A 10,479-nucleotide genomic window follows, 5' to 3' on the forward strand; every position below is an offset into this window, starting at 1 on the left:
TGATTGCCTTAGAGCGCAGATGTCTCTGTCCCTAGGAACGTGATGCTTAGGTGCGAGGTGAAACACAAGCAGGAGATCGAGAAAAGAAATCATACGGATTGCAACCAACAGATGAAGAATCTCACTGCACTGAGAAGATTTTGATGTTTTCTTATATTGAAAATCATCTGTAATAGAAATTGCTACAAATTCTATAATACAAAATTCTCATATTTTAGTCAAAAGAATAAACTGAACCCAGAACTCTTCGCAGATGCTTAGTGAATAATCACTGAATCACACCCTAGCCACGTCCTACGGCAAAAACCCGAACCTCCGGTTGGCGCCACCGTTAACATTGGTCGGCATCGTCGGGTCGGCGCCTACGAAAGTCCAGTCGTCCACGCTGCTGCTGCCGCTGCTGCTGTAGTCTGATTCTGCACGACGCTGCTCCTCTGAATCCGATACATTGGAGTGCTTCTCGGTGGACGAGTCTTCTTCCTCTTCATGTTCGCAAGCAGCAATTTCACTCGAATTCTCTGTACCAATGTCGTCAGAACCTTCGGAATCTCCGGCAACATCCCCAGCCAGATCAGCAACCTCCTGAGTATCCTCGTCAGAACCTTCGGTATCTCCCTCCTGATTACCTTCGGCATCTCCAGCGTCGCTGCCGGCGAGGTCAGCACCCTCCTCATTGCTGTCGTCGTCCTCCGAGGCACCCTCATCCGACAAGTAAATCGCCCTGTCCAGCAAGAACACCGCCTTGGCACCGAGAGACACGAACAACAGCGCACCGAGGTAAAAGTCGAGCACGACGTAGGTGGCAACGACCTTGGCGACGTCTATTGCCACCACCGTCATGGCGGCAGCGTGCCACTTGTTCACGTTCACGTGCGCTCCGTCGGCGACCTCGCCTTCGTCCGTCGTCAGGTAAGCCTTCCTGGCCGACGCAAGGGCGGCGACGTTGTAGATGGCCAAGGACGCGAGCACAAACGGCCGGTTCCCCAGCATGAGGCCGAGGAAGTAGGCGTCGATGCAGTGCATCATGATGATGACGAACCAGAGGCACTCCCACGCATATCGCATGTCCTTCTCCGTGATCGCTCCACCCGCGGCATTGCCAGCTCGCCGTCTTGCATTGGCCGTGTTGCTGCCGCCGGCCCTGGTATCAATGACGTACGAATCCCACAGGTAGACCCTCTCGGCCTCCATGAGCGCAAAGCCGCAGAGCGCGGCGAAGCATGGGAAGCACATCGCGAACGACGTGATGCCGTTGCAGATGCCGTTGATGGTGAACACTAGCGTGCAGTACGCGACGATCGCCGAGATCCATGCGACGAGCACCGTGGTGCCACGTTTGGAGCGGGAGGTCGCCGCCTCCGCCTCCGCCTCCGTCTCCTCTCTCGGCGGCGGTCTGAACCCCTTCACGCCCCTCCACCTCAGAACCGACGGCGCTCGGCTTTTCGCCTCGTTGAGCGCAGCGGTGATCAGGACGGTCGCCAGAAGATTGGTTACGCCGGCGGCCAAACGGAGCCAGAGGAACGCCGCGACTGCCCCGTCCGTGAGGCCGCTCATCTGCTCCCTCGCCTTCCTCTGCAGGCCATCGATCGCCTCCGCGGCAAACGCGTGGGCGCGGCGCGCTTGCTCCTCGGCGCAGGCATAGATGGGCGCGATCAAGGGGTCATCTCTGAGGAAGGCGCGGGCGTTGCGCAGGTCTTCCTGCACGACGGCGTCCACCTGGCCGAAGAAGCCGTCGACGAGCTCCGGCGACAGGACGCGCACGAGGTAGACGAGGGAGAGCGCGAAGGAGGCGTGGAACGCGAGGCCCGTGGACAAGCACGCCGACACGCCGACGCAGAGACCCGACGAGACGAGGAGCGACACCGGGACCGTCATGATGTGCGATCGATCACGGCAAGTCGGCGCGATGTCGATCGATCGCCGTTGCGTACGGGTGTTACGGTGAAAAAAGGAAGGGGCTTTGCGTGTATATATTGGATGGAGGGTTCTGTGAGTTGGTATCCAACTCTCCGATGTATCGGGATTCGGGAAACGACATGATATAATCTTACTGGACGAACCGCTGAATTCTTCTTCCACAAGGAAACGTAATTGGCTAACCGTGTGACTCCTCTTCGATTGCGATTTGCCTCGATCTAAATCCGTACGTCAAACATAAGTTACGTTCAGAGTGGATGCAGAACCCCCAATTTTTTTTTGCCAAAACACAAAACGGAAAAGATAATGAGCGAACGTTCTTTGGGAACGGTTTTTGCAGCGAACGCCCGGTGGCGCGTTTGATCCATGCTTATGTCAGCACGTGATAGCATGGCAATCTTCATCAGGCACTATTCGCTCCATCCACCCCTTAGCGAACAATGTAAATTTTGAGCAATTGCCATTTTTTTATATAGAGCATGACAATTTTTGTGTGTAGTATGACATGATAATTCATGGACTGGCATGGCAACTTTCTCTGCAATAGGATGGTCATTCTTTTTGTTGCAGCATGGCAATCCTCTTCTACAACATGACAATTCCAGAGCATGTAAGCAATTTACTATCATATATATCCCGCAAAAAAATCTATCATATATCATAATAATTCTCTCTGATGCAACATTTGCCAAGTCCTAATATCTATCACTAGAGGAATAACATGCATGTCTCTGTCACAGCCCTTAGAATTTGGCTTGTCATTAGTTGCATTAAGGCATTCATATCATCATGTTTAAATTTTTCAGAAAGTTGAAATGGGGATGGACAAACCCTAGCACCAAATTAAATTCAAATAGGTCAGCCATAAGCTTTTCAATTAAACCCAAAATGCCTTTAAAATGTTCATCATTTTTAGAAAGGTGAAAACCTCTGACAAAATGATGCATATGTTTTCAAGGCCATTCTGGATTTTTTGAATTAAATCATATCATATTTGAATCTGGGCATTTAAACACTATAAATAATTAAATGCTCAAATAATTGCTTGAATTTAATGTGGACCACTGGAATAATCCATTAGAGTGTCCACAATTATTTGCAGCATTTTTACAAAATGCTTTTTAGTATTTTTACTAAGCCAAAACAGCAGCATAAATAGAAAACAGAAACAATAAAAGAGGGAAGCCACTGGGCCACTTACCTGGACCTACCTGGCCAACCTCCAGCTGGGGCGGCCCAGCCCCATTCAGGCAAAGCGGCTGTCTTCAACCTCTGCCAGTAGGCCAGAGGCGTGTCGACGCGCGCGCGATCGCCATGGCCAGCTCCCTGCCTGCTTCCTCCTTCCCGGACCCATTCGAGCGCCACGGAGACCTCCCAGCCCACGCTGCACCTCTCCCTCTCTCCCCTGGACCCCATTCCCCTCCTCTGCTTCTCCGTGTGGCACCACCGAACACACCTGCCGCCGCCGACGAGCACCACACGGCCACCGGCCCTCCCTCGCCCATCCATTGTGTTTGGAAGAACCGCCGCAACTCCGTCTTCCTCATCGTCGACGTACTCAAGCCCGGATGCCCCGTGGAGCCGCCTCTGCCCTCATCTTCCTCCTCGGGCAACCGAGATCGCTGCCGTGATTTCGTCGCCTCCGAGCCGCCCCAAAGCACGCTGAGCTCCTCAGCGACCTCCCAGTGAGCTCTGACGCATTCCCCCTCTCTTTCCCGTGTCTTCCCTGACCTCTAGCCGCGGTTCCATCAAGGCCGACACTCACCGCCACCTGAGCTCAACGTCGGCGTGGCTCCGGTGACCAATTGGTCCCAGGCGTGCGTACGTTACGCTTAGGGCATCGCGTTCTGCATCTTCAGCATGCTAGCTCGCTCGCCTGGGCACCATTGCCGCGTCCACGCACCTGCCCGAACTTCGTCCGCCGCCCGGGCCGTCGCCACCGCTGGTACACGCCTGCCCCGGCACCGCCTATGGCCACAATCGAAGCGCCTCGTCGCGCCGCAGCCGTAGAGGCAGCCCCGCTTGCTCCGTCGCCGAACGGGGCCGGGAGGGCAACTCGGTGCCCTCTGCTAGCGCCGGCGATTAACCCCGGCGACTGCTGACGTGGCGATCGAAATTATGGGCCTAATCATGTTAGTTTAATCACCTCAGCCACTGACAATAGGGACCCACCGACTAAATAACCTCGGGTTAAGTTAGATTAGACTTAATCTAAACACAGTGGCCCCACGCGTCGGCGTTGACCACGCTGACGTGGCCGTTGACTGGCCCCACCTGTCTGTGAGACAAACCGGCACTGGGTCACTGACGTGTGGACCCACTGGTCAGGGTTGACCTGGTCAGCCGCCGTTGACCTGCTGCGTCACGGTGACGTAGTGCTGACGCAGTAACTCTTTTTCTGGATTTATTCTTATTATTAAGAAAATTCCAGAAAATAGTGCTAACTTCAAAAATTCATAGTAAATCAACCGTAACTCCAAATGAGATAAATTATATATGAAAAATTATCGGTAAAATTCAAGGAATCTGTTTATGCCATTTGCATGCATGTTTGAACAACCTAAGATTGCTGTATATGGCAATTTGCATAATTGACATTTAAATAAGCACATATGGAGTTTGATTTGAACCCTTAGTTCAAACCAACTTCATTTAATATGGTTGCTAGTTGCATTAGCTCAATCAACAACATATTGCCATGTCATCATCATGCATCCTAATTGTTGCATTGCATTGATTGTGTTCTTCTTTGTTTGCCAGTAATTGTCCCCTCTCAGTAGACGTTGCTTCGATGATGTGATCAATGACACCGATGGAGAACTATACTATCTTCAGAAGTGCCAGACAAGCAAAACCCCCTTGTTCATTCTGATACAAACCCACTCTCTCGCTCCTGCTCTCTTTTACTGCATTAGGACAACAACTATTCAACTGTTATATGCTGCGGTAGTTGAACCCCTTTCCTTTGCATGACATGTTATTGCCACAGTAAATAGATGAAACCCACTAGCATGAGTAGGAGTTGTTTGAGCCCTAATGTGCCTACTCATTTATGTTTGCTTGTCATGCCTGCTATTGGTTAGAGTTGTGTCAGGTCTGATTCATCGGGGATGAATTGGAAAGTTGTGAACATGTCCTACTGTGTGTGAGCTAAGTGTGTGAAAACGATTTGGTAAAGGTAGCGGTGAGAGGCCATGTAGGAGTACATGGTGGGTTGTTTCATTGAGGCCGTCCCTAAGAACTGAGATCTGTATGTGTGATTTAAGATTCAGTTACTACCATACATTGGGACCGAAACCAATGGACCCTCTCGGCTTCTTAATCACCCTAGTACTCTGTCCAGGAGTTGCAATTAGTTTCTGGTGTTTGTAGGTTATGTGTTGGCGGCCATGCGTAGCGCTGACCCTAGGGGTGGGCTACGTTGTGGTAGATACATCGTGTCACGGTGTACCGAGTCACCCGTTTGGTGTCTCGGGAACCCTGTTCACATCGCTCGGGGCCATATGTGGAAACCTCGGCCGGACTCCCTACGGATGGAACCTGGATAGGCGATAAACCTGGACTAGAGACTTGAGTGTTTAGGTAGGACGTGGCCGACACCCTCGTTGGGCTTCCGCGTGAAGGTTGTCGAGTACATGTCGTGTAAACGGCGGTAAGTGGTGAGAGCATGTATGAAGGAGTACACCCATGCGGGGTTAACATCATCTATTCGAATAGCCGCGTCCGCGGTAAAGGACTACTTGGTTGCCTATACAGTTCATAGACAAGTTAATGGATACTACTAAAAGACTCTAGATAAGTGTGAGTACTGAGGATGGCCCTCTCATAGGATGACAAGGGAGGATCCCCGGTGGAGTATTGTGTTGGTGATTAGCGGACTCGTGTGCGAAAACTATTTTACTAGTGGAGTCTCGTAGGATAGCTTAGCCAAGAGTCAAAGCTGGCTTGCTGCAATAACTCCAACCACCCATTCTCCAAGAATCTGTGTTGGATACCCCTGAGCTAGTTGGTTAAGCTTAACAACAACTTGGAGAGTTGGAAGATAAAAGCTTGTCCGACCACGCTCATCCCTAAGGGATATCTTTTCTGTGTGTGTGTGTGTGTTGAAGAAAGATGATATCTCCATTGATTGGTCCTCGTGATCAGTGGTTGGATCTATTGCCTTGTCAAAACTTTGACTTGAGCATGGGCTATCGTCAAGTCATATCAGAACCAACAATGTTCGTAATGTTGTCTTACTCGTGTTTGATCCCTCGAGCATACACCATTACATCTTTGGTCTGACCAATGTTAGCACCGTTTTCACATGATGGTGGAAGTCCAGTGATATGGAAATTCCGATGGGTTGCTGTTGAGCCCATCAGCAGCATTTTGTCTCCCCCATGATTCATGTTGAATGTCAACCTAGTGTTGGAAACTTCTAAAAGCATTATCTTCATGTCCCGTTCATGAAGCATATGTTGGATGAAAGAAGCGACTTTCTCTGATTCATGTGCATTTGGTGCAAGTTGCCACCGTGAGTTCGAGAAAGAGTGTTTTTGTTTCCTCTGGTACCATCCCAAGTCAGTCATGCATATGTGCAAAGTATTCTATGGTTTGAAGACTTGCAACCTTCAGCCCATATGTATTCCCTAGCACCCCAAGCCACTGATTGATTTGTTCAAGGAAAAGGAGTTGTTGTGCGAATACTAGTTCATGCACAAGACTTCAACATCCTCGATGATGGTTCCCCACCTGAACTCGGTAGTGTTTTATCATAAGACTACTATGTGGTCATGCTTGTCTGGGACAGCGTGTTCACCTGTGTTTAGCAGAACCAGCTCATGTTTTGGAGCTTGCTATCTTAGTTCATTCCTCGAGAATCTCGCAATGCCATCTCGTCGAATTGTGTTGCAAACTTTCTTTCAGACATGCTGAGTCTGAAGTATCCTATTACCAATCGGATCTGAATCTCAGGCAGATATGATGGTTGGAACATTCCCAATAGTTGCATCTTGTTCCCAGCTTGCACCGCCATTGTGCCAATCCCCCATGGGCTGCCCTTCTCGTTAGTTGCTGTCCAATATCATCTCCAAAAGTGGACTTACCATGGGTCCCATTCATTTCCGGTGATAAGCAAAAATCATCCATTGCGTTGTCCTCAACAAGGTAGTCCACATCATCCATTCGAACTCCGCCAAACGATCGTTTGTGATTGACTTAGGCTGGCATAAAGAGTTTCAATGATCGTTATATCAAAAGTAATTCTTTTTTCCACTTAAGGGAATGGCTCTATGAGTCACCTTCTCTGAGGTGCCCCGTTAGGTAATCATGGCAACTTATCTCCTCGCCGCTTTGACACTCACTCACCATCTCACCTAAGCGTGGGATTGTTGCCTACCAATTTGGACCTTCGTCATATGTCCCTCTACATCCCTCTTGATATGTATGTTTCGTGTCTCAGCTCAAGAGATGTCTTATATCTCACCCCAAGAGTTGATCTTGAGTTGCCCGATCTTCGAGAAGATCGATTCGTGTAGAGTTCCTGTCCGTCGTCATCGTGTTGGATGCAGATCTCGAAAGGAAGGACGCCAAGATCGATTTGAAGCAATAGATCATGAAGATCGTGTTAGTTTGTGCCCTCTGTCTTCTTACCTCATGTCTTGAATATCGGGACAAGATTCTTGTTTAGTGGGGGTGAGTTGTCACAACCCTAGAATTTGCTTGTCATTAGTTGCATTAAGGCATTCATGTCATCCTGTTTAAATTTCTCAGAAAGTTGAAATGGGGATGACAAACCCTAGCACCAAAAATTAAATCAAATAGGGTCAGCCATAAGCCTTTTCAATAAACCCAAAATGCCTTTAAAAATGTTCATCATTTTTAGAAAAGGTTAAAACCTCTGACAAAAATGATGCACATGTTTCAAGGTCATTCATGGATTTTTGAATTAAATCATATCATATTTGAATTTGGGCATTTAAACACTATAAATAATTTAAATGCTCAAATAATGCTGAATTTAAATGTGGACCACTGGAATAATCCATAGAGTGTCCACAAATTATTGCAACATTTTACAAAATGCTTTAGTATTTTTACTAAAGCCAAAACAGCAGCAGAAAAATAGAAAACAGAAACAAATAAAAGAGGGAAGGCCACTGGGCCACTTACCTGGACCTACCTGGCCCAACTCCAGCTGGCAGCCCAGCCCATCAGGCAAAGCGGATGTCTTCAACCTCTGCCAGTAGGCAGAGGCGTGTCGACGCGCGTGCGATCACCGTGGCCAGCTCCCTGCCTACTTCCTCCTTCCCTGGACCCATTCGAGCGCCACGGAGACTCCCAGCAGCACGCTGCACCTCTCCCCTCTCTCCCCTGGACCCCATCCCCTCCTCTGCTCTCCGTGTGGCACCACCGAACACACCCGCCGCCGCCGACGAGCACCACCACGGCCACCGGCCCTCCCTCGCCCATCCATTGTGTCTGGAAGAACCGCCGCAACTCCGTCTTCCTCATCGTCGACGTACTCAAGCCCGGACGCCCCGTGGAGCCGCCTTCGCCCTCATCTTCCTCCTCGGGCAACTGAGATCACCGTCGTGATTTCGTCGCCTCCGAGCCGCCCCCAAGCATGCTGAGCTCCTCAGCGACCTCCCAATGAGCTCCGACGCATTCCCCCTCTCTTTCCCGCGTCTTCCCCGACCTCTAGACGCGGTTCCGTCAAGGACAACACTCACCGCCGCCTGAGCTCAACATCGGCGTGGCTTCGGTGACCAATTGGTCCCGGGCGTGCGTACGTTACGCTCAGGGCATCGCGTGCTGCATCTTCAGCATGCTAGCTCGCTCGCTTGTGCACCGCAGCCGCGTCCCCGCACCTGCCCGAACTCCGGCCGCCGCCCGGGCCGTCGCCACCGCTGCTACACGCTGCCCCAAAACCGCCTATGGCCACCAATCGAAGCGCCTCGTCGCGCCGCAGCCATAGAGGCCAGCCCCGCTTGCTCCCGTCGCCGGAAATGGCCGGGAGGGCAACTCCGGTGCCCTCTGCTAGCGCCGGCGATTAACCCCGGTGACTGCTGATGTGGCGTCGAAATTATGGCCTAATCACGTTTAGTTTAATCACCTCATCCACTGACAATAGGGACCCACCGACTAAATAACCTCGGGTTAAGTTTAGATTAGACTTAATCTAAACACAGTGGCCCCACGCGTCGGCGTTGACCACGCTGACGTGGCCGTTGACTGGCCCCCACAGGTCAGGGTTGACCTGGTCAGCCGCCGTTGACTTGCTGGCGTCACGGTGACGTAGTGCTGACGCAGTAACTCTTTTTCTGGATTTATTCTTATTCAGAAAATTCCTGAAAATAGTGCTAACTTCAAAAATTCATAGTAAATCAACCGTAACTCCAAATGATATAAATTATATATGAAAAATTATCAGAAAAATTCAAGGAATCTGTTTATGGCATTTGCATGCATGTTTGAACAACCTAAGGTTGTTGTATATGGAAATTTGCATAATTAACATTTAAATAAGCACATATGGAGTTTGGATTTGAACCCTTGGTTCAAACCAACTTCATTTAATATGGTTGCTAGTTGCATTAGCTCAATCAACAGCATATTGCCATGTCATCATCATGCATCATAATTGTTGCATTGCATTGATTGTGTTCTTCTTTGTTTGCCGGTAATTGTCCCCTCTCAGTAGACGTTGCTTTGATGATGTGATCGATGACACCGATGGAGAACTATACTATCTTCAGAAGTGCCAGACAAGCAAAACCCCCTTGTTCATTCCGATACAAACCCATGTTGGGGAACGTAGTAATTTCAAAAAAAATTCCTACGCACACGCAAGATCATGGTGATGCATAGCAACGAGAGGGGAGAGTGTGATCTACGTACCCTTGTAGATCAATAACGGAAGCGTTTGGTTGATGTAGTCGTACGTCTCCATGGCCCGACCGATCAAGCACCAAAACTATGGCACCTCCGAGTTCTAGCACACGTTCAGCTCGATGACGATCCCCGGACTCCGATCCAGCAAAGTGTCGGGGAAGAGTTCCGTCAGCACGACGGCGTGGTGACGATCTTGATGCACTACTGTCGCAGGGCTTCGCCTAAGCACCGCTACAATATTATCGAGGACTATGGTGGAAGGGGGCACCGCACACGGCTAAGAAAACGATCACGTGGATCAACTTGTTGTGTCTAGGGGTGCCCCCTGCCCCCGTATATAAAGGAGCAAGGGGAGGAGGCCGGCCGGCCCTATTGGCGCGCCAAGGAGGAGTCCTCCTCCTAGTAGGAGTAGGACTCCTACTAGGAGGGGGAAAGGAAGTGGGGAGGGAGAAGGAAAGGGGGGGCGCCGCCCCCCCTCTCCTAGTCCAATTCGGACCAGGGGGGAGGAGGCGCGTGGCCCACCCTGGCTGCCCTTCTATCTCTCCACTAAGGCCCATATGGCCCATTACTTCTCCCGGGGGGGTCCGGTAACCCTCCGGTACTCCGGTTTTCTCCGAAATCACCCGGAACACTTCCGGTGTCCGAATATAGTCGTCCAATATATCAATCTTTATGTCTCGACCATTT

The 10,479-nt window shown here is 50.3% G+C and overlaps 1 protein-coding gene across 1 annotated transcript; it reads right to left on the bottom strand.

Annotated features, from left to right (window-relative positions):
* Positions 1-294: 294 nt before the first annotated feature.
* LOC125537372 lies at positions 295-1,875 on the bottom strand. Its single transcript, XM_048700676.1, has one exon. The coding sequence runs from the start codon at positions 1,873-1,875 to the stop codon at positions 295-297; it is 1,581 nt and encodes a 526-aa protein (XP_048556633.1).
* Between the last annotated feature and the right edge of the window lie 8,604 nt (positions 1,876-10,479).

This window comes from Triticum urartu, chromosome 2 (assembly GCF_003073215.2).
Source record: "Triticum urartu cultivar G1812 chromosome 2, Tu2.1, whole genome shotgun sequence".
Lineage (NCBI taxonomy): Eukaryota > Viridiplantae > Streptophyta > Magnoliopsida > Poales > Poaceae > Triticum > Triticum urartu.